Below are 24,358 nucleotides of genomic sequence, written 5' to 3' on the forward strand. Positions count from 1 at the left end.
CCACCGCACCAGCCATTTCCTTCTGATTTTTTTTTTTTTTTGGAGATGGAGTCTTGCTCTGTCACTCAGGCTGGAGTGCAGTGGCGTGCTCTCTGCTCACTACAACCTCCACCTCCCAGATTCAAGTGATTCTCCTGCCTCAGTCTCCTGAGTAGCTGTGATTATAGGCGCGTGCCACCACACCTAGCTAATTTTTGTATTTTTAGTAGAGATGGGATTTATCCATGTTGGTCAGGCTGGTCTCAAACTCCTGACCTTGTGATCTGTCTGCCTCGGCCTCCCAAAGTTCTGGGCTTATAGGCATGAGCCACTGCACCCAGCCATTTCCTTCTTATTTTAACCAATTTGATCACATACAAAATGACTTTTATGAGATTAATCTTCCACAGACCTTCTAGAATTTACTTAAATCTTCAGTTTTGTCCTATACTTCCTTTTTATTTTGGCATTCTACGTTAGGACAAAAATTTACTTCCCTTTTCCCGTTATCATTTTGACTACACAAAGTTCTGTCTCATGCAAAAGAAAAATTACTCTTTCAACAGTCTTTACCAAAAACACATCTGACTTTCTCTATACCCTCTGTAAATAGAATTTTCTTTTATATCAAGTAGTTTTAATCACATATATTAACTATAATTTTCACTCTTAGTAACCCAAATTTCCAGTGAAAAACCTAGGAAGTAAGTAATTTTTAGCTGTTTTCTACCAGCATTTGTAGATTAAAATAATTTCATAATTTCTAGAAAGATGGCTCCTAAATTTTTTTTGTTAACAGATGGAAATATATTTAGCTTTTCTTTTTCTTTTTTTTTTTTTTGAGACGGAGTCTTGCTCTGTGCCCCAGGCTGGAGTGCAGTGGCGCAATCTCGGCTCACTGCAAGCTCCGCCCCCCGGGTTCACGCCATTCTCCTGCCTCAGCCTCCCAAGTAGCTGGGACTACAGGCGCCCACCACCACGCCCCGCTAGTTTTTTTGTATTTTTTTAGTAGAGACGGGGTTTCACGGTGTTAGCCAGGATGGTCTCGATCTCCTGACCTTGTGATCCGCCCGCCTCGGCCTCCCAAAGGAGGCCTCCCAGGCTTGAGCCACCGCGCCCGGCCTTATATTTAGCTTTTCTATACCATATAAATGATTCAGACATTTTATGATGACCTATTACTTAATTTAACATAACGTGATATTAAGTTACTGAAAACAATTTCTGTTTGTTTGTTTGTTTGTTTTTGAGATGGAATTTCACTCTTGTTGCCCTGGTTGGAGTGCAATGGTGCGATCTTGGCTCACTGCAACCTCCGCCACCTGGGTTCAAGCGATTCTCTTGCCTCAACCTCCCGAGTAGCTGGGATTACAGGCATGCACCACCACGCCTGACTAATTTTGTATTTTTAGTAGAGATGGGGTTTCTCCATGTTGGTCAGACTGGTTTCAAACTCCTGACTTCAGGTGATCTGCCCACCTTGGCCTCCCAAAGTGCTGGGATTACAGGTGTTAGCCACCGTGCCCAGCCTGAAAACAATTTTTAAAACTATGAAATGTTCATTTATAAACTTTTATCCCATTTACATTTATTTTATTTTTTCATTCTTAACTATTTTGCCTGAATAGTTCATTAAACAAAGCTAGCCACCATCAATTTATTTCTTTGCTAATCATTTCTGTAGCCTGTGAATGTCATCCTCCCAAGCAGCTGGGACTTGAGTCATTCTCCACCATGCCCAGCCAGGTTTTTTGTTTTGTTTTGTTTTGTTTGTTGATTTTTGGTAGAGATGGGGTCTTCCTATGTTGCCCAGGCTGGTCTCAAACTCCTGGACTTAAGTGATCCTCCCACCTCAGCCTCCTGAGTAGCTGGGATTACAGATGCAAGCCACCATGCTCAGCTTTTGAATCTCATTATGTAAGGTTGACACTGTGAATACTTACTTTGCGTCCACATACCCAGTTTCCTATCCATTCACCCATTATTCATTCATCCATCCATCATTCACCAAACATCTATTCAGCATACATTTTGGGCCATGAGTCAAGGAATAGATCAGATCCTTCCCTGACCTGGAAGAGTTCCCTGGCTGGTTGGGGGAAAAGCTGGCAGCTCCCGACGATAAATTCTTTTTTTTTTTTTTGGAAATAGGGTCTCACTCTGTTGCCCAGGCTGGAGTGCAGTGGCGTAGTGGCATGATCATGGCTCACTGCAACCTCCTGGGCTCAGGTGACCCGCCCCTGACCTCATCCTCCCAAGTAGCTAGGACTACAGGTGCATGCCACCATGCCCAGCTAATTTTATTTATTTATTTATTTATTTATTTATTTATTTACAGTAGAGGCAGAGTCTCACTGTGTTGCCCAGGCTGGTCTCAAACTCCTTGGGCTCAAGTGATCCTCCTACCTCAGCCTCCCAAAGTGTTGGGATTACAGACATGAGCCATCATGACTGACCAGCCCCTGATAATTCTGTTCAATTCAGCAAACACTTCTGTGTCACCCCCTGGTCCCTGTGGGGAGTGGGAATGAAGCAAGCCTGCCCTCAAGAAGCTCCCAGTCAATGGGGCGGCCAGATCTGGGCCCAGCAGCTGAGTGTAAGGCCAGCTGTAAGAAAGGCTAAGATGGAGATGAGATCACACCCTTAGGGAAGGGGAGTGCAGAACAGACTTTGGGGAAAACAGCAATTTCCAAAAGCAGAGATATGGAAGGTGGGAAGAGCAGGAAGCATGAACCCCACTGACCTCTCATGTAGTCCAGGGCCAGAGGGTCACAGACTCCCTGGAATGTATGTTTCATGAGGGCAGCACCTGGAACAGGGCCCAGCACATAATAGGTGCTCAGTTAATACTCAATAAGTAGATGCTCTTTCCCAGACCCCAAGCTGTTTGCCTTAAAGTCCTATTTGAAAGACTGGGAAAGCAAGTCACAAGCAAGACTTGTCCTAGATAAAGTAAAGTGTGAGGAGGGGGTGCAAATCAAGATTTGAGGCATACCTGATGCGGACCTCTAAGGATCAGAGAGGTCCTAGTCCCAGCTCATCCACTAACTTGCCACATGACTTTGGGCAAGTCACCTCACCTTCAGATGCCTCCACTGGAAAAGAATACAAGGGTAAGAGGAGGTGACCCCTGCGGGGGGCCTGTTATTTGGAAAGTGACAGTATTATGACTTTTTTCCTAACTCCCTCCTGTACAGAAACTCAGCCAAGAATGTTTAAAGCAGCTGGCAATCAAGAAGCAGCAGCACGTTGACAACATAACCCAGATAGAAGATGCCACCGAGAAGCTCAAGGCAAGTGGACATTTCTTCCTCGTTCCCATGGAAAGACCCACATTTCCCCCCAGACACAAGGCACCCCCAATATGGAGCCAGTGAAAAATAAAAACCAACTGCGAAGGGGCAGATCGGGTTTGGTGGGGCCTGGAGCTTCTATAATTCAGGGTTCTTTAGAAAAAGAACACAAAATTAAAGACAAAATTAGGTGCAAGACCATGATCGGGCCCTGCAAGTGAGGGTCCCTGAGCTCCGGTTTCCTTTGCTTTGTGGCAAATCTCTGGCTCCTTAGTGTCATCTGCCACTCTCTTGAAGTAACTAGCCCATTATCCCAAATTGCCTTAAACAAAGCAAAACACAGCTTAAGGAATATGCAGGTATCTCTTTAATTCCACTGCCATGCTGAAAGAAAGCAAGTAGGGTGTAGATCTGTTCCACAAATAGGTACTTTCTTCACTCTCCTTTCATAATGATGTCTGGATTCTCTGTGGATTTTGAATGGAAAGTTGAGACTGACGTTATTCTAAGTAACCATTTTGACCGTGACAAAGTTGTGTTTTTAGGCCTCAGGGGCTGGTCCCTTCCCCTTGCATCCTCTGTTGCTCCCTCCTCGCAGTGAGGGCTGGGGTGAGAGGCCCTCCTGGGGCCTGTCCCACTGAGAGCTGGAAGAACCCCTGCTCTGCACTTTGGGAGGCCGAGGCTGGAGGATCACTTGAGCCCAGGAGTTCGAGACCAGCCTAGGCAAGATAATGAGACCCCCATCTCTACTGAAAATAAAATAGCCAGGCATGGTGGTGCACGCCTGCAGTCCCAGCTGTTTGAGAGGCTGAGGTGGGAAGATCACTTGAGCCCTGAAGCTTGAGGCTATAGTGACCTAGGATCACGTCACTGCGCTCCAGCCTGACAACAGAGCAAGATCCTATCAAAAAAAAAAAAAAGGAACCCCTGACTGATTCACACAAGAGAAGGAGTGGCTCTGACCATGGGAGAAGCTGGTACCCAGTTTCTCCTGTGACCAGGCCAGGCCACAGAATTGGCTCCCACATTTACCTAAAATCCATTCTCTGTTAGGTGTCTTCATGACAGTTTGCCGGTACCCTGAGGACGTTTGTGGTTCACACCTGTGGCCCCAGCTTAATCATTAATAGTGTCCCTCATGTCTTCACGAGCAGAACTCTGGGCTTGGAGATAAACAGTACCAAAGGATTTAGAAAGTGAAAGCTGTCACGTTGGAGGGGCTGTGGGGAGGCCTGAAGATCAGGCTCCTTGTCTGCAAATGCCTGAGCAGATATGGTTTGAGGGCCCCCAAGAAAAGAATTAGGACCCATGTGGAGGGTCTAAGGTTTCCCTGGGCCACACTGGAAGAATTGTCTTGGGCCACACGTAAAATACACTAACATTAACGATAGCTGATGAGCTAAAAAAAAAAAAAAAAAAAAATTCCCCAGAAAACTCATGATATTTTAAGAAAGTTTACAAATTTGTTCCCACATTCAGAGCTGTCCAAGCTTGGCCTGAGGGATGGCATGGGGTAGGTTTCAGCTTAATCTAAAGAATGGTTCTCTTTCTCTTGACCCTTTCCCCCAACTAACTTTTTAACTTTTTATAGATTTAGAGGAAGTTGCGAAAATAGTAGAGTTTTGTGTACCTTGACCTAGTTTTCCCCAAGGGTTACTTGTTACATAACTATAGCACACTGTCCAAATAAAAAAATGGATGGTATGTGTATATAGTTTTACATCAACTTATCACATGTATAGATTTGCATAACTACTGCTGCAATCAAAATGCAGGCCATTCCATCACAGCCAAGTTCTACCTTCTTCTAGGCCAAGCAAGGTGGCTCACGCCTATAATCCCAGCACTTTGGGAGGCTGAGGCAGGCAGATCATTTGAGGTCAGGAGTTCAAGACCAGCCTGGCCAACATGATGAAATCCCATCTCCACTAAAAAAAATAGCCAGGAATGGTGTTGCCTATAATCCAAGCTACTCAGAAGGCGGAGGTGGGAGGATCACTTGAACCCAGGAGGTGGAGATTGCAGTGAGCCAAGATCATGCCTCTGTACTCCAGCCTGGAAGACAGAGCAAGACTCCATCTAAAAAAAAAAAAAAAAATCTACCTTCTTCTACACCTTTATGGTCACTTCCCTACCCACTGTCTCCCCCAAGGCAATCCCTAACCCCTGGCAGTTATTAATTTGATAATTGTGGCATTTGAAAATGTCATAAAAAATGGAAAATGACTTTTTGAGGTATTTTTCACTCAGCAGAATGCCCTTGGGATCCACCCAAGTTGTTGTGACAACCACTAGTTCATTCCCATGTATTGCTGAGTAGTAATATTCCATTAATCAGGTAGTATGGATGTATCATAGAGGTTTTTTTTTAACCATTTACATATTGTAGGCCGTCTGGTACAGTCTAGGGCTATTACAAATAAAGCTTCTTTTTTTTTTTTTTTTTTTTTTTTTTTTGAGACGGAGTCTCGCTCTGTCGCCCAGGCTGGAGTGCAGTGGCGCGATCTCGGCTCACTGCAAGCTCCGCCTCCCGGGTTCACGCCATTCTCCTGCCTCAGCCTCCCGAGTAGCTGGGACTACAGGCGCCCACAACCGCGCCCGGCTAATTTTTTGTATTTTTAGTAGAGACGGGGTTTCACCGTGGTCTCGATCTCCTGACCTTGTGATCCGCCCGCCTCGGCCTCCCAAAGTGCTGGGATTACAGGCGTGAGCCACCGCGCCCGGCCCAAAGCTTCTTTAAACAGTTGTGTCCAGGTTTCTGTGTGGACGTAAGTTTTCATTTCTCTGTGTTAGATGCCCAGGAGTGCTGTTGCTGGGTCATATGGCACTTGCCTGTTTTTTTTTTTAAGAAACTGCCAAATGCTTTTCTAGAGTAGTTGTGCCATTTTACATTCCCATCAGCAATGCATGAAAGAGTGTTTTTCTGCATCTTTGACAACATTTGGTATTGTCACAAGTTTTTATCTTAACCTGCATAACCTGTGTGTAGTGATACCTTATCATGGTCTTAATTTGCATTCCCCTGGTAGCTAGTGATGTTGAGTATCTATTCATTGCTTGTTTGCCATCTCTACAAAAAATTAAAAAATCATCCAGGTGTAGTGGCACATGCCTGTAGTCCCAGCTACTCAGGAGGCTGAGGTGGGAGGATCGCTTGAGCCCAGTAGGTTGAAGTTGCAGTGAGCTATGACCATGCCACTACACACCAGCCTGGGTGACAGAGCAAGACCCTGGAAGAGGAAAGAAAGAAAAGAAAAAGAGTTTGTTGGGATTTTGATAGGAATTATGTTAAACCTGTTTATCAATTTGGGGAGAATTGACATTTTTACTATGTTTTCTTCCAATCCATGAACATGGTATATCTTTCCATTTATTTAGATCTTTGTTTTCTTACATCACCATTTTAAAATTTTCAGCATACAAATTCTGCATGTTTTGTTAGACTTATACCTAAGTGGCCTTCATAAGGTAGTAATAAAAATGGAATTAGTAGTCAGCATTTTAAACCTGAGACATATTTGTATAAAAATTTATATTTAGGAAATTAGAAAGATATTGCCACCCTATGCTGGCACTCTCATGTGGGGGCAGATGGAGCTGAGCAATGGCTACTCCCATGGCATGGGATCTCCCAGCTCCACCCTGCCCACTTCCTTCAGTGTTAACAACGTGGCTCTTGTGAACATTTATATTTCAATTCCTGATAAATAAACAGATTTTTAAAAATTCATCCATAATCCTGCATCCTGCCACTTCAGGCCAACCGTTATTCACATTTTGAGATTTTTTTTCCTGTATATGCATATGTTTTTAATGTAGCTTGAATCATATTGTACATATAATTATAATATATCCCCAATCTGGAGGTGAGGCATGGTGGTTCATTTTCTTGTGTGGTTTGTCACATGTATTATCGTCTTGTCTCTAGTACGTATTTGCCATAGATGTCCAATACACCATGGATTGTGAGTGTGCCCCTTCAGAGCACTGTGACATGAGCATCTTCAGGGGATGCTATGAGTTTCAGTAGCTCCAGACTCATTTCATATTATTTTTCAGTTTTGAGTTTCCATGAATTTGGACTACAGCCCCGCTTAATGCAAACCTGTTGTTTCATTTGTTTTGCTGGTGATTTTCTTTTCACCTGTGACCCTGGATGGATGACTAAATTCCTTTTCTTTTCCATGGGCCAGTTGGTGGAGTTTTTCTGTTGCCTAGTTGATGGATGGAGCAGCTATTTGTGGTTCTGACTTGATCCAGGTCACTCATTTCCACTCTCAGCTGGAATGTGGCCAGGTACCCTGTGCTCCCCCTGGATGGCCAGGCCCCATTGTGGTGTGGCTTTCATCTGCATGCATGCACCTCTGGCTCCACTCCTTCCAGGTCACTTAGCTTCAGCTCCTGCCAGGTCACTCACACTGTGTTTCCTTTTTGGTTTTGGCACCAGTGAATTTCCTTTGTTTGTTTGTTTTATTTTGTTTTTGTTTGTTTTTTGAGACGGAGTCTCGAACTGTCGCCAAGGCTGGAGCATGGTGGCATGATCTCAGCTCACTGCAACCTCCGCCTCTTGGGTTCAAGCGATTATCCTGCCTCAGCCTCCTGAATTGCTGGGACTGCCGGTGCCCACCACCATGCCTGGCTAATTTTTGCATTTTTAGTAGAGATGGGGTTTCACTATGTTGGCCAGGCTGGTCTCGAACTCCTGACATCAAGTGATCTGCCCAACTTGGCCTCCCAAAATGCTGTGTTTGTTTTATTTGGCACTTGGTGATATAATTTTAAAATTTGCTCATTTTTATCAGCATTTCTCTGTGTTTGAAGTAGAAAGGGGGATTTTCCATGTCAGCTCCTCCCTTATTAACCAAAACTGTATGTTGCTTTTATATATGGATTTTTGTTGTTTTTGTTCAGGATCATAACACTTTTCTATGTCATTAAAAGTTCTTTTTCAATGTCAGTATTAGAGGCTGTGTATTCCGTATATGAATCTCCTGTGATTCATTAAGGTAGTTACCTAATTTTCAGACAGTTTGGTAATTATTTTGGGCACCGTGGTTTATTTCCTTCAGGACACAATCCTAGAAGTGATGCATTTACAATAAGCACAAACGTGTGTAAGTATCCCAATGCCTTCTGTTGAATTGTGGCAGGCGTACTTTGTGGCAGAGAGGTCTGGGGCAACTGTGTGGCTCGGTTCTTATTTACATAGAGGCAATACTAGGGGAAATTCCATTTATTTGCCTACAAATTAATCCATAAAACAGGTCTATAAACCCATTAAAATCAATAAAATGTATACATGGTCCAAAGTCTGTTGTTCAGAAGCCAATGACCAGGCCCAACCAGTTGCTTCCAGAGAACAATTAAGGACTTGGCCATTAATTCCCAGCTGACACCCATTAAGTGATTTTCTCTTATATCCTCGTTCATAGGCTGATTACCTCTCCCATCATGCCATCCCAGGTGGTGTCATGGTTTAAATGTTTGTTCCTTCTAAAGCTCCATATTGAAACTTAATCCCCAGTGTGGCAATGTTGAGAGGCGATTGAAGAGGTGACCTTATACCTCATCACCCAATAAAAAGGTCTTAAAGAGTCTTGATTGGGTCATGAGGGTTCTGCCCTCATGAATGGACCAATCCATTCATGGATTAATGGATGAAAGGGTTATCACTGGAGTGGGGCCAGTGTTTTATAAGGAGCAGAAGAGAGACCGGAGCTAGCATGTTAGAGTGCTCAGTCCCCTCACCATGCGATGCCCTGTGCCACCTTGGGGCCCTGCAGAGAGTCTCTGTATTAGGCCATTCTTGCATTGCTATAAAGAAATACCTGAGGCTGGGTAATTTATAAAGAAAAGTGATTGAATTGGCTCACAGTTCCGCAGCTGTACAGGAAGCATGGTACTGGCATCTGCTCAGCTTCTGAGGAGGCCCCAGGAGGCTTTTACTCATGGTGAAGATGAAGCAAGAGCAGGCACTTCACATGGCAAGAGCAAGAGCAAGAGATGGGGGAGGAGCCACACACTTCTAAACAGCCACATCTTGTGAGAATTCACTCACCACCAAGAGGACAGCTCTAAGGGGATGGTGTGAAACCATTCATTGAAAGGGAGCAACGGGCCAGATGGCAGAAAGAAGGCTGTCTGCAAAGAGGCAGGGGCTGGAGGCAGAGGTTTCTAAGGTTGTGCTGCTTGAGCTGAATGCTTGCAGACAGGATGCCTGGGTGCAGGTGGACTGTGAGCTGAGTGCTTGTAACAGGATGCTTGAGTGCTAGTGAGCTGTTTGTGGTTGACCCTATTTCTTAGAACATTCACTCCCCACTACTGTTGTTTCTGTTTCTGCTAGTGAAGCCCATTTTTCAATTTTTTTTTTTTTTTTTTGAGTCAGAGTCTTGTTTTGTCGCCCAGGCTGGAGTGCAGTGACTCGATCTCAGCTCACTGCAACCGCAACCTCCACCTCCCCAGTTTAAGTGATTCTCAAGCCTCAGCCTCCCAAGTAGCTGGGATTACAGACACCCACTACCACACCCAGCTAATTCTATTCTCTATTCTCTATGTGCAGAAGCTATATACAGAGAATCTTGGAACACAGATCTTCATGCACATGTGAAAGAACTTTCTAGGATACAAGTAAAGTAAGAGGAATTGCTGCATGAAAGAATAAATGTATTTAAAACTTTGAGGCCAGGCGCAGGGGCTCATGCCTATAATTGCAGCACGTTGGGAGGCCAAGGCAGGCAGATCACCTGAGGTCAGGAGTTCAAGACCCAGCCTGGCCAACAGTGACTCTCTGTCTCTGCTAAAAATACAAAAATTAGCTGGGCATGGTGATGGCCACCTGCAGTCCCAGCTACACGGCTGAGGCAGGAGAATTGCTTGTACCCGGGAAGCGGAGGTTGCAGTGAGCCGAGATCTTGCCATTGCACTCCAGCGTGGGCGACAAGAGCAAAACATCATCTCAAAAAAAAAAAAAAAATTGATACCTATTGTCATATTGCCCTCTAAAAGCAAAGTACCAATAGACCCTACCACCCACAGTTTATATAAATGCCCTACTTCACATACCCTTACAGACTGTATTTCAATCTTTTAAAAGTCTTTCAATCTAATGATCAAAAACTATTTTCTGGGCTGGGCATGGTGGCTCATGCCTGTAATCCCAGCACTTTGGGAGTAAGGAAGGTGGATCACCTGAGGTCAGAAGTTCGAGACCAGCCTGACCAACATAGTGAAACTCCGTCTCTACTAAAAATAAAAAATTACCCATGTGTGGTGGTACGTGCTTGTAATCCCAGCTACTCAGGAGGCTGAGGCAGGAGAATCGCTTGAACCTGGGAGGCAGAGGTTGCTGTGAGCCAAGATCGCGCCACTGCACTCCAGCCTAGACAAGAGTGAAACTCCTTTTCAAAAAATAAAAATAAATAAATAAATAAATAAATAAAAATTGTTTTGTATTTCATTTAATTGATTTATTCTTTGGGCTCTATGTACAGTGTTTTAGTTTAACTGGACCTTCTCTTTTTGTTTGTTTTCCTTAACCTTTTATTGTGGAAAATCTCATATTATTTTAATTGTTTTTATTTTTATATTTTTAGTACAAAAAATGCAAAAATTTATTCTAAAATGCCACTGTTACACCACACATACATACACACATTTCCATATATAATTTGAGTTCTTTTAAAAGCTCTTTATTTTGTGCTTTTGACCTCTTATCTATGCTTGAGCCACATGGTTTTAGATCCTGTAGATTTATCATTTGTTTTGTTATAAGATACGGCAGATAACCTGTTATCAGGTTTCTCTTTTTTGATTTTTTTAAAGCAATGTTGGCTTTTCTTATGCTTATTGTGTCTCCTAATGATTTAATAATTTTTAATCAGCATGTTAAGATTTTGATTGGAATTTCATCAAATTTATAGACTAATTTAGAGACAAATAATGACTTTATAGTAATGAACCCTCCCAGTCACGAATATGGTTTTGTATTAGGTTTATTTCTACAAATTTTGCTATTTTTTCTCTCATTTACAAAAGGATCTTTATTTCTCCGTGCATTTTACTATTGGTGATGGCTGGTGCTTAGGAAAGCTTTGGTTTTTATAAGTTGATCTTGTATCTGGCCACTTTGCTGAATTCACATTTCAGGTGTTATAATTTTTTTCATGTTGATTATTCTGGATTTCCTGGTTGGCAGACATGTCATCTGCAACTGGTTTTTCTGTTTTCAGGTTAATGCAGAATCAAGTAAAACCTGGCTGAAGGGGAAATTCACTGAACTCAGATTACTACTTGATGAAGAGGAAGCTCTGGCCAAGAAATTCATTGATAAAAACACGCAGCTTGCCCTCCAGATGTACGGGGAACAAGCTGACTCTTGCAGAGAGCAACTTGACGTCGTGAACGATCTCTCCAACAGGGTCTGGAGTATCAGCCAGGAGCCTGATCCTGTCCAGAGGCTTCAGGTAATGCTGGGGTCACTGCTCTTACAGTGGCCACCTGCCACCCACACTTCATCTCAGGTATTGTGGCATTGAGCACAGTATTGACACACTAAGCAAGTACACGGAATACTGTCTTGTCACCATGTAGACTGTCTTGCCCCCACACAAGTGGTCAAGAGAATATACATTGTTAGGAAGAGAATACACATCTTGGGCTAATTAAATAATGTTAACAGCCACCAATTTCAAAGGCCTCTGTGTTCTGAGCACTGTGTAGCTTAGCACTAATATTCACCAGAACTCTGCAAAGTGGGCCCACCCATTTTATAAACAAAAAATTGAGGCTCATTGACATAACTCACCCGGTCTCACACAGCTGGTAGGTGGCAGAGCTGGTATCAAGTCTGGCTGTCTGTCTAGGTCTGTCTGACTCTAAACCCACAAGGCACCTTGACTGGCCCTCTGCCTATGTAGTCTTTTTTTTTTTTTTTTTTGAGATGGAGTTTCTCTCTTGTTGCCCAGGCCAGAGTGCAATGGTGCGATCTCGGCTCACCACAACCTCCGCCTCCTGGGTTCAAGCAATTTTCCTGGCTAGCCTCCCAAGTAGCTGGGATTACAGGCATGTGCCACCATGCCTGGCTAATTTTGTATTTTTAGTAGAGACGGGGTTTCACCATGTTGGTCAGGCTGGTCTTGAACTCCTGACCTCAGGTGATCTGCCCACCTCGGCCTCTCAAAGTGCTAGCCCCTGCTATACTCATTGCTACATTTAGGGAAAGCATGTTGTTGAGGATGGTGTTCCTGTCTTTAGGGAAACATGGAAGAAACTCTTGTCTGGTGTCAATATCCCTGTGCAGTCACTTCTGCACTAGAATTGCTTTTCCACTAATAGAGCTCCTCCTGTTCTCTTCTTTGCCTTGGAAAGTTCAGAGCCAAATCTGCCTTGACTAACCAGACTAAGGCTTCATGGCAAACACTTTGTGTCTAATTTTCTCTTTGCTTCATTTTTTCTCGCTATAAAGAAAAATCTTGCCTTATTAGAGGACCTTTGCAAGACACTTTAAAGGCTGTGGGACAAGGCTAAAAAGTTGCACCGACTCTAACCACAGATTGGTATGGGCTCTGGCTGGAAAATCAGACAGAGAAATAAGCTAGTCAACAAAACCAGCCAAGCCAGTCCCCAGGTGGGGATTTCCACTCTTGTGTCTTTATGTGGCCTCAGTCGGTTAGGCCTGTGTCTCATTGTCAGCTGTTTCAGCCAAACTCTATACGAGGTGCTTTCCTAGGCATAATGGGTATTGTGCTTTAAGAGGGGCAAGATGCACAAAGTGATACATTTAATTGTCTTTTTTTAAATAATGGTCGTTTTTAAGGCTTTGGAATACAAAGGAATCCTTCCATGGGGAAGCATGCTATTCTCACATCAGAAAACGGTTTCAGGGCTTTGTCATCTTTTTTTTTTTCAAATTTTCTTGTGCCAAAGCTACTGATTTTAATCATTCACCATTCCTACCTTCTATGTGTTGATTCGTTTATTCATCAATACGTACTGAGCCAGGACGTTAGGAGCTCACAGTTGGGTGGGGAGACTTGCTCAGAAACAGTTATTTACAATACAGCTTAAACAATTTTGTAAATATGAAGCCAGCAAAATTATGTCCAAGAAATGTCTGACACTCTCTAGCTGGGAGAAGGATGCAGTCTGGGAGGACTTCTAGGAAGAGGTGATGGTAGGGCTGGGTGCTGGACAATGAGTAGGAGCACACTGTATATAGAGAGGATGGAGAGAGGACAGACAGGAACAGTGTACATGTGAGAGCTTGACAGGCTGGGGAACCAGTTGGGGTGCAGCCTGGCTTGAGGAGGGGTGGGTGGATTGAGAGACACAGCTGGATCCATAGGCCGTAGTTAGTTCATGAAGGCCTTATGTGCCATAGAGTTCAGACTTTGTCCTGTAATGAGATAGCAGACAGGAATGTATGTTTGTTTGTTTGTTTGTTTGTTTGTTTGTTTGTTTTTAAGACAGGGTCTCACTCTGTTGCCCAGGCTAGAATACAGTGGGTCATTCTCAGCTCACTGCAACATTTGCCTCCCAGGTTCAAGGAATTCTCCTGCCTCTGCCCCTTGAAGAGCTGGGACTATAGGCATGTGCCACCATGCCCGGCTAATTTTTGTATTTTTAATAGAGATGGGGTTTCACCATGTTGGCCAGGCTGGTCTCAAACTCTTGACCTCAAGTGATCCACCCACCTTGGCCTCCCAAAGTGCTGGGTTTACAGGCGTGAGCCGCCCACGCCCAACCCAGGGGAGTGTTTTGCACTGAGGGATGAAAGCGTTCACATGGTCAGATTAGTGCTTTAGAAAAGTCACTTTAGAGACAGAGTGGAAGATGGACAGGGGAGGCCAGGATGGGAGACTGGAAGGAAACTTGGGAGGAGGCCACAATGTCCAGGAGAGAGATGATGGTGGCCTGGACCAAGACAGGGGCAGTGGGGATGGGGAGAAACAGGCAGGTCAAGAGATGCCACAGGAATGGAGATTGGAATTGGAGAATGAGTAGGGGGAATCCTGAGGTGATGCCTGGGTTTCTGGCCTGAGAGATGAAGGGCTGGGGTTTCTGTTCTCTGAGTCTGCAAAGGCAAAATGTAGCTGTGCTCGGTTTCATGCATTTATTTATTCCATCATACATATGTTTTGAGAACCTGTGTGTCAGGCCTGGTGCTAGCCGCTGGAGTTTGGGGTTACGAGGTGGTGCCATGTGTCCTCTATCGACCCCTCATCCTACCCTACTCATCTGCCCTCTCAGCCCCCTCTCACCTCCTCAGAGCTGCTCCCTGCCCACCCTGGACTTCCTGCTAGTGCTCGGTCTCCCCCGGCCAGCTCCATTCCAGCTCTCTGGGTGTGATGTTAGGCCTGGTTCCCCACCAAAATGAGGTTGGACTCTAGACTCCTGGCCTCCTAGGCTGAATGGGGCTTGGAGGCCATCTCACAGCCTCCTCCCAATGTACAGCATGCTGCCAGGTGGGGCCTGCCCCTGCCCAACAGCTGAGTGCTAGGCCACCCTCCCTCCCTCCTGAGGCCCCCGTCTGTCCACCCCTTCTTGGATGGGCAGCACTGCCACTGCCAGCCAAGCCTGATCACCTGAGGCAGTCAGCTTCCTTCCAACTCCTGGCCAGGACAGCCCTTCAGAAAGTACAGCCATGGTTCTTACCTGCAAACATGAGAATCCACTGGAACGGTTTTAAGCAAGAAAGGAGTTTATGGAAGAGTATGAGGTAGCCCATAGGATCTCCAGGAGGGTCAGAGAGTCGGGATGGAAGATGGGCAGCAGGAATGAAGTCCAGGGGTTGTTGCCAGTATAGGCCCCACAGCACCTCTGCTGGGCAAGACATCACCACTCACACCACTGACCAGAACCCCCACCACTGCTGTCCCTGAGCGCCTCATGCCACCATCACTACCTTCACCCTCATTTCCAAATCCACGCTTTGGCTTGGAGGCATCTGGTCACACTCCTACAGCACAGGTGCAAAGGCAGCTGGGGGGGGGGGGTTCTAGCTTCTCCTTAGTGAAGCCACACACCACAGGAAGGTATTGAAGAGGGGCTGTCCAGACCCAAAACAGGACACATGTCCCTTGCAGTGGCCACACCCCCTCAGTCAGCACTGCAGCTGAACCTTGCTGGTCTTTGGCATCATTCTTAGAACATGGTTTCCTGCTCCACCTTTGAATAAGCTCCAGGGGCTCCTTCCCCAGGGAGACTGACCTCTCACTCTTTTTGTACCTGAGGCAGACCCGTGGTGCAGTGTGTGTGAGGCTGAAGCCTCTCTGGGAAGGGCCCCATGTCAGCCTGACCCTGCCCTCTGCCCACATAGCTGGCACAGAGTAGGCCTCAATGAACACGGAAGGAAGGAAGGAAAGGAGGGAGGGAGGGAGAGGGAGGACTCCCCAGTGCCAGCCCTGAGAAACCACACCTCCGCATGGCTCCCACCTCAGGGATGCTGTGTGGTCTCTCCAGGGCTCTGCTCCTGGGGGCATGGCCTGGGCTGACCACAGGTGCCAGGCCATGGTGGAGCCTGGGCATGGTGGTGTGGGTTTGTTCCTGGGTGCAGCACAGGAGGCTGGGATGCTGCCTGCATCTCCCAGAGCCACCCTCACCCCCGTGTGCCCACACAGGCATACACAGCCACCAAGCAGGAGATGCAGCGGCAGATGAGCCTTGGGGAGCTGTGCCACCCTGTGCCCCTCTCCTTTGAGCCCGTCAAGAGCTTCTTTAAGGGCCTCGTGGAAGCCGTGCAGAGTACATTACAGACGCCATTGGACATTCGCCTTAAGGAAAGTAAGTCACCGAGTGACCAACTTTGTGTCCTTAACTCCCCTAGTGCCCTTTAGCCCAGAGGCAAATGCAAAGATCATCTCCCTACATCCTGTCTCTCCGACACTGAGGCCCTTGGCTGGGCGGTCAGGGGCTCCTGGGCCTGGTGCCTAACCCACCCTCACCACTTCACCTCCAACCCTTCCTGAGACCGAGACCTGCCCTTCTCCAGTCACACTGCCCTGCTTCTGCCCCTCAGATCGCTCCTGGGAGCCTGCCACATCTCAGCCTTGCTCTGGGCTCCCAGCTGGAATGACCAACTCTTCTTCCTCCTCTTCCTCTGGCTGGGGCCAAGGCCTGGCATCCCTTCAAGGCAGACTGGCACAGCTGCGCCCACCTGGGAAGCCCTTTCCTGCCAGCCCAGCCCTGACTCACTCCCTTCTTTGGCCATCTCACCTCTCCCTTCCTGCTCCAGGGCCTGCCCATGTCCTGCTGGAGGGTGCTCATGAAGTGGACACATGGACCCCTCCTTGCCCCTTGTAAGCACGTGAAGGGTAGGAACCAGCTTTAGGTCCAATTCGGAGGTCCCCGCAGGGCCTGGCACAAACCATGTGCTCAAAAATATCTGTTCTTTGATTCATTTATGCGTTCGTTCATTCATTTATTCATTCATTCATTCATTCATTCATTCACCTCTGCTGTCATGATTCATTCAGAACATTTATCAAGCCACTCTTATGTGCCAGGCATAGCAGGGCACAACACAAAGCTCCTTGTCATCTTTTGGTGCTCACAGTCTTTGTAGGGGAAGACAGACAGTACACAAACATGTCAGGTGACAGGAACTGCTATAAAGAATAATAAAGACTGGGTATGGTGGCTCACGCCTGTAATCCCAGCACTTTGGGAGGCCGAGGTGGGTGGATCATGAGATCAGGAGTTCGAGACCAGCCTGGCCAACATGGTGAAACCCCATCTCTACTACAAATACAAAAATTAGACAGGCGTGGTGGCGTGCACCTGTAATCCCAGCTACTCCGGAAGCTGAGGCAGGAGAACTGCTTGAACCCGGGAGGCAGAGGTTGCAGAGAACTGAGATCATGCCACTGCAAATCAACCTGGGTGACAGAGCAAGACTCCGTCTCGAAAATAATAATAATAATAATAAACCAGGGCAGGATGCAAGACAGGAAAGTGACAAGGAGGAGGAGCTGTTTTATATAAGCAGTTGGGAAGGCCTCTGAGAAGGGGACACTCAAAGTGGCCCAAAGGAAGCGTTCATTCTGCAGGTTCTGTGGCTCTGACGGGCCAGAGAGCACAGTGGTCATAGGCACGGCCTCTGGAGCTCGGCCTCCTGGGTTCCTATCCCAGGTCTACCACATGGAACCCTAATGAACCCTGCCACCTTAGACACGGCACCTTCCTTTTCCATGCCTCTGTTTCTGCATCTGTAAAGTGGAGACCATAATGCAGTCGCCTTCCTGGGCCACTGTGAGGATTAAATGAGCTCTTACACATGTAGCGCTCAGGCGTAATAAGCACCATGTACGTCTTGGCGATTGTGATTGTTGCTGCTGTTACATGTGGGGGAGGCATTCTAGACAGAGGGAAAAGCAAGGGTGGAGGTCCTGAGGTGTGATGGGAGTGAGCTGGCCATATCAAAGGAGCAGCAATGGAGACAATGGGGACAATGAGAGCGGATGTGGGGTCACAGGGGAGAGAGGAAAGAGATCAGAATCCAAGGATTTTGACGTGGGCAACTCGCAGAAGGAAACTGTCATTTTCTGAAGTGAGAAAGAGCATTTAGGACTGGAGGGAATGAAGTATTTGAACCTGTGAGATTTGAGAAGTTGGACTCCCAGGTGGTGGTATCGCCTAGGCAGTAGGACCTAGGATTCTAGAGTTCGGGGGAGAGGGGAGAGGCTTTTGCCTTGATGAAAGAACAACTTCAGCCAAATTAAATTTAAAGGAGTTTAAATGAGCAATGAACGATTCATGAATCCGGCTGCCTTCTGAGCCACAGTGCGCTCAGACTCCAGCACAGCCACATGGTAGAAGATTTAGGGACAGAAAAAGGAAAGCGACGTACAGAAAACAGAAGTGAGGTACAGAAACAGCTGGATTGTTTACAGCTCGGCGTTCGCCTAATTTGAACATAATTTGAACAGTTGGCTACATCTGATTGGCCAAAACTTGGTGATTGGCACAAGTGCAGGCTACGGTCTGTTTACACCTCCACTTGTTATTGTTCACGATGTACAGAAAAATCTTCAGGCCGAACTTAAAAGATGTAGTAAGGAGGAGCTTTAGGCAAACTTGATTTAAACAGCCTGCAGGTGGGCTTCCCTGCTGTCTACAGGGCCCTGTGATGAGCGCTGGGAGTGATGGGGGCAGAAGGCACTTCTGGGGAGGTGCTGAGTGAGCTCCAGCCCCAACAGCTGAGAAGGAGGCAACCTGGACAAGGGGGGAAGGGTGTGGGGGGTGCTGTCCAGGCAGAGGGCACAGCAAGTGCCAAGGGCCCTGGATGCCCCTGCTATGCCTGCTTGTTGGGATAGCCTCCCCTCCTTCCTTCTTTCTGAGCACTCAGACCTTCCTGAGGACTCAGCTCTACTCTCTTGTTTTCCATCTTTACCCTGGAATTTGCACGTCTTCCCTGAGTCACCGCCCATCCTTGAGTGCTGGATCCAGTAGTTGTTCGCTTCTCAGCTCCTCCTCCTGTTTAGGGCTCTCCCACACCAGCCTCCTCATCCTGGGGTTTTCCTGTCCCTGTAAATTTACATAAATCCCTTAAATCTGTGTGGCTCTTGGGCGAGATTAGGCGAATCTCCAGTTGTGTGGTATTTTTAGCATGTCTTATTTGTCTGCTTGCAAGAGCTCCAGGCGCTCATTTCTCAACAATTCCTTACAGGCATGAACTGCCAGCTCTTGGACCCTTCCAGCACCAAGCCAGGTACCTTGTTGAAAACCAGCCCCTCACCAGAGCGATCACTCTTCCTAAAATGTAAGACCCCCGGGAGTGGGGATAGGGTGGAGATGGTGGAGATGGTGGGATGTTGGGTGGAGAAGGATCATGGAAATGGAGGTCCCTCTTTTTTTCTCATTAGAATTTGTTTTTTTTTTTAAGAATTTGTTTTTTTTTTTAAATGTTTATTATTAAAGACAAGTAAAATAATACATGTTCATTGTAGAAAAATGAGAAAAGAAAAGAAAAAATTACTCATAATCCCTCTTCTGTGAATAACTGCTGTTATTATTTGTCCTTTTAGCTTTCTTTAGCACATATAATATGCATATAATGATAGATTTAATATATCTTTTTATTTTACAAACGTGGTGTCATACTATACATTCTGTTTTGTCATCTGTTTTCATTTACTAATATATTATGAACATTTTTATTCTCTTAAAAAATTGTACAGGTAGGACCAGGCCTGGTGGCTCACACCTGTAATCCCAGCACTTTGGGAGGCCAAGGCAGGCAGACAGCTTGAGCCCAGAAGTTTGAGACCAGCCTGGGCAACATGAGGAAACTCTATCTCTACAAAAAATACAAAAATTAGTTGGGCATGGCGATGTGCTCCTGTAGTCCCAGCTACTTAGGAGGCTGAGGTGGGAGGATCACTTGAGCCCTGGAGGCAGAGGTTGCGGTGAGCATGCTACTGCATTCCAGCCTGGTGGCAGAGTGAGACCCTGTCTCAATTGAAAAAAAAAAAATTATACAGGTAATGCATGCTTATTGTAGAAAATCAGCAATTACAAATATGTAAAAACAATGGCCCCTCCCAAAGAACGCTGTTAATATTTTAACATATATTCTTTCAGATATGTGTGCAGATTTTTTTTTTTTTTTTTTTTTTTTTTTTGAGAGGGAGTCTGGCTCTGTCGCCCAGGCTGGAGTGCAGTGGCCGGATCTCAGCTCACTGCAAGCTCCGCCTCCCGGGTTTACGCCATTCTCCTGCCTCAGCCTCCGGAGTAGCTGGGACTACAGGCGCCCGCCACCTCGCCCGGCTAGTTTTTTGTATTTTTAGTAGAGACGGGGTTTCACGGTGTTAGCCAGGATGGTCTCGATCTCCTGACCTCGTGATCCGCCCGTCTCGGCCTCCCAAAGTGCTGGGATTACAGGCTTGAGCCACCGCGCCCGGCCGTGTGCAGATTTTTTTAATGGGACCGTATTATAGATATTCTTTGTAATTTTTTAATTAACAGTATAGCTTGAACAATTTTTAAAATTTCCCACCCTACACTGATGTGACAATTTTCTATATCAATAAATATATAACTTTGTTTTTTGAGGCAGGATCTCACTCTGTCACCTAGGCTGGAGTGTGGTGGCACAACTATGGCTCCCTGCAGCCTCGACCTCCGGAACTCTAGTGATCCTTCCACCTCAGCCTCCCACATAGCTGGGAACACGGATGTTTGCCACCAAGCCTGGCTAACTTTTAAATTTTTTGTAGAGACGGAGGTCTCCCATGTTGCCCGTGCTAGTCTTGAACTCCTGGGCTTAAGTGATCCTCCCACCTCAACCTCTCAAATTTTGGGATTACAGACATGAGCCACTGTGCCCAGCTAATACTATCACTGTGTGTATGTGTGTGACAGAGTCTTACTCTGGAGTGCAGTGGTGCAGTTATGGCTCGCTGCAGCCTCGACCTCTTGGGCTTAAGTGATTTTCCCACCTCAGCCTCCCTCATAGCTGGTGCTATGTGGGAGCACCATGTGCCACCATGCCCAGCTAATTTTTTATTTTTATCATTACTTTTAGAGGTTGCATGACCATTGCATTGAATGGATGTGTCATATTTAGCCAATCTCATAATGTTGGATGTTTACATTTTCATTTCTAAAACAATGCTGTAATAAACATCCATTCTTGTACACATTTGTTGAATTAATGAATGAGAGAATGAACACACCACACCTCATTTTTAGATTTTTTTTTAGGAGTAATTTCTCAAAGTGGAATTACTGGGTATCAACCTAAAGAAGACTCAATCTAAAGAAGGTTCAGTATCCAGTTAGCAGAGTTTGTTCAAGTGCAAAGTAACCATCAGGAGACAGAGGGAAACCAAGGAATGCTGATCAGTGCTCCTGGCGTTGGGAGGGGGATAGTGAATATCAAAACGGAGGCATTGAGTAGATTTACATTTTCCATACAAAGGCTAACATACTGATTTAAAGGCCAGGCACTGTGGCTCACGCCTGTAATCCCAGCACTTTGGGAGCCCAAGGCAGGTGGGTCACTTGATGTCAGCAGTTCGAGACCACCCTGTACAACATGGCGAAACCCTGTTTCTACTAAAAATACAAAAATTAGCTGGGCTTGGTGGCAGGTGCCTATAATCACACCTGCTCAGGAGGCTGAGGCAGGAGAATCGCTTGAACCTGGAGGTGGAGGTTGCAGTGAGCTGAGATCACACCACTGCACTCCAGCCTGGGTGACAGAGTAAGACCCCGTCTCAAAAATAAATAAATAAATAACATACTGACTTAAGATTTGATTCTCTACTATTGATTACACCCTAACGGGTTAACATCCTATTGAAAACAGGTAACAATCTAAAGGGTCTCTATCTCCAATGCCATTTAGTGTAGGTTTGAATGAAGAATAGGGAGTCTGGTTAATGTATAACATCTCCACACAAAAGTCAGGAAGTAATGGTCATGCACCAGAGAAGAAAAACAGCCACATTATGTGACTTAGTTTCCAGGGCTTAACTTTTCCCCTGGGCATAATTAATTAGGAAAGTCCTGAAATTTTATTTTCTTTTTACACTGGACATGAATTTTTCAAGTAAACTTTAGTTGAAATATAACATGCGTAAAGAAAAGTGCACAAACTGCCAGGCACGGTGGCTCACGCCTGTAATCCCAGCACTTTGGGAGGCTGAGGTGGGTGGATCTCCTGAGATCAAGACCATCCTGGCCAACATGGTGAAACCCCGTCTCTACTAAAAATACAAAAATTAGCTGGGCATGGTGGCATGCACCTGTAGTCCTAGCTACTCAGGAGACTGAGGCAGGAGAATTGTTTGAACCTGGGAGGCGGAGGTTGCAGTGAGCCAATATCGCACTACTGCACTCCAGCCTGGCAACAGAGCAAGACTCCGTCACAAAGGAAGGAAAGAAGGGAGGGAGGAAGGGAGGGAGGGAGGGAGGGAGGAAGGAAGGAAGGAAAGAAAAAGAAAGAAAGAAAGAAAACAAAGAGAATAAAGAAAAGTGCACAAATAAAAAATGTGCAGCTCAATGATTTTTTAAAAAGGAAACATAACCACCTTCAGATCAAGAAATGGAAATTTCCGCTCCCTAGAAGTCTTCCTCATGTGCCTTCCTGTTTACTATCCCCAAAGGGGATCCACTCTCCAGACTTCTAGGACTATAGGTTAGTTTTACCTGTTTTTGAACATTCAGTAGATCATTCAGACTATACCCTTCTGTGTTTTGCTTCTTTCACTCAACATGAGATTTATCCATTTTTGTATACTGACATATTGAGTGGCTGTTATAAATTCACGTAGTACTTCTAAGCTATCTACAGATTATTTGGGATTTTCTGTAAATAAGCACATCACCTATGAATAATAATCTTTCATTTCCCCAATCTTTATTCTTGCCTTTCACTTCTTTTTTTGTGCCTTGAGTTACTGTCTACTACATTTAGAACATTGTCGAATAGAAATGGTTATAATGAGCAGCATTTTCTCTCACCGTGGGTATACATCCAACAGAAATGCATACATATGTGAATCAAAAGACTTGCACAAGAATGTTATGTGACCGAAACACAGGTTCAGTTGCTCAACACTTTGCAGAGTTCAATTAACAAGAGCGAGGTCTGGTATAAAGAAAGTGGTTTTATTCCAAAGCTTAGCTTAGGGGAAGAGGTACAGGCTCCTCCTGCCCTTAACGGTACCACCTCGCTTTTAGGGCAGAAAGCAGAGAGTTTTAAATGGGGACTTTGTATGAATGGCATGCAGGGGAGGAGCAAGCAGATGGGGGTCTACATGACTCATTTTGGTGCCTTTTCTACCAGGTGGTTGAGCTGATGCCATTGAGGGCAGAACTAGGTTGTAATGTGGCTGTTGTCCTGAGATGCTGTCCAGGTGGAAGAGTTCTGTCGCAGGCATACTTTAGGTTGTAAATTGACTGTTGTCTCTTAAGGCAATCTCTTGGTGGGAGAAAGTTCTGGTTCTGGACCCTCTAAGTAGGTAGATAAGTTTGCCCTGTAGGGAGTATCTGGTGAAGGGAAGGTAATGGTTAAAATTACATTTCTAAAGAGCTAAATAGAGGCAGGGCACAGTGGCTCATGCCTGTAATCCCAGCACTTTGGGAGGCTGAGGCAGGCGGATCACCTGAGGTCAGGAGATCGAGACCAGCCTGGCCAACATGATGAAACCTCATCTCTACTAAAAATACAAAAATTAGCCAGGCATGGTGGCAGGTGCCTATAATCCCAGCTACTAGGGAGCCTGAGGCAGGAGAATCGCTTGAACCTGGGAGGCGGAGGTTACAGTGAGCTGAGATAGCACCACTGCACTCCAGCCTGGGCAACAAGAGTGAAACTCCGTCTTAAAAAATAAATAAATAAATAAATAAATAAATAAATAAATAAATAAATAAATAGATAGCTAAGTAGGAAGTGGGAGACAGGAGAGAAAGGGGGAAAATCTTAAAAACAACTCATTTTCTTTCTCTTAGAAAAATGCTCTATTTCGGCTGGGCACGGTGGCTCACGCCTGTAATCCCAGCACTTTGGGAGGCCGAGATGGGTGGATCACGAGGTCAGGAGATTGAGACCATCCTGGCTAACACGGTGAAACCCCGTCTCTACTAAAAATACAAAAAATTAGCCGGGCATGGTGGTGCGCGCCTGTAGTCCCAGCTACGTGGGAGGCTGAGGCAGGAGAATGGCCTGAACCTGGGAGGCGGAGCTTGCAGTGAGCCGAAATCGCTCCACTGTACTCCAGCCTGGGCTACAGGACGAGACTCCGTTTCAAAAAAAAAAAGAAAAGAAAGAAAACCCATAAAGCAGCAAGGGGAGGGGAAATTAGGAAGTACACACACCCTAATGTTAACAGTGATAGGATTTTTTTTTTTTTTTTTTTTTTTTTTTGAGGCGGAGTCTCGCTCTGTCGCCCAGGCTGGAGTGCAGTGGCGCGATCTCGGCTCACTGCAAGCTCCGCCTCCCGGGTTCCCGCCATTCTCCTGCCTCAGCCTCCCGAGTAGCTGGGACTACAGGCGCCCGCCACCTCGCCCGGCTAGTTTTTTGTATTTTTAGTAGAGACGGGGTTTCACGGTGTTAGCCAGGATGGTCTCGATCTCCTGACCTC

General features: G+C 45.9%; 1 protein-coding gene across 7 annotated transcripts in view; it reads left to right on the forward strand.

Annotated features, from left to right (window-relative positions):
* The window catches only part of TRIM14 (tripartite motif containing 14), a 57,108-nt gene that overhangs the window by 6,031 nt on the left and 26,719 nt on the right, over window positions 1–24,358 (forward strand). For 6 of the 7 annotated variants that reach the window (XM_045373513.3, XM_065530293.2, XM_074017004.1 and 3 more), the window contains 4 exons: window positions 3,177–3,272; window positions 11,501–11,734; window positions 15,890–16,052; window positions 18,937–19,029. In XM_045373513.3, the coding sequence (XP_045229448.2) occupies window positions 3,177–3,272; window positions 11,501–11,734; window positions 15,890–16,052; window positions 18,937–19,029 (586 nt within the window). Of the gene's footprint in view, window positions 1–2,919; window positions 3,093–3,176; window positions 3,273–11,500; window positions 11,735–15,889; window positions 16,053–18,936; window positions 19,030–24,358 lie in introns of those variants that run through there. The other variant, XM_074017002.1, reaches the window with a different exon arrangement.

Source organism: Macaca fascicularis, chromosome 15, assembly GCF_037993035.2.
Source record: "Macaca fascicularis isolate 582-1 chromosome 15, T2T-MFA8v1.1".
NCBI lineage: Eukaryota > Metazoa > Chordata > Mammalia > Primates > Cercopithecidae > Macaca > Macaca fascicularis.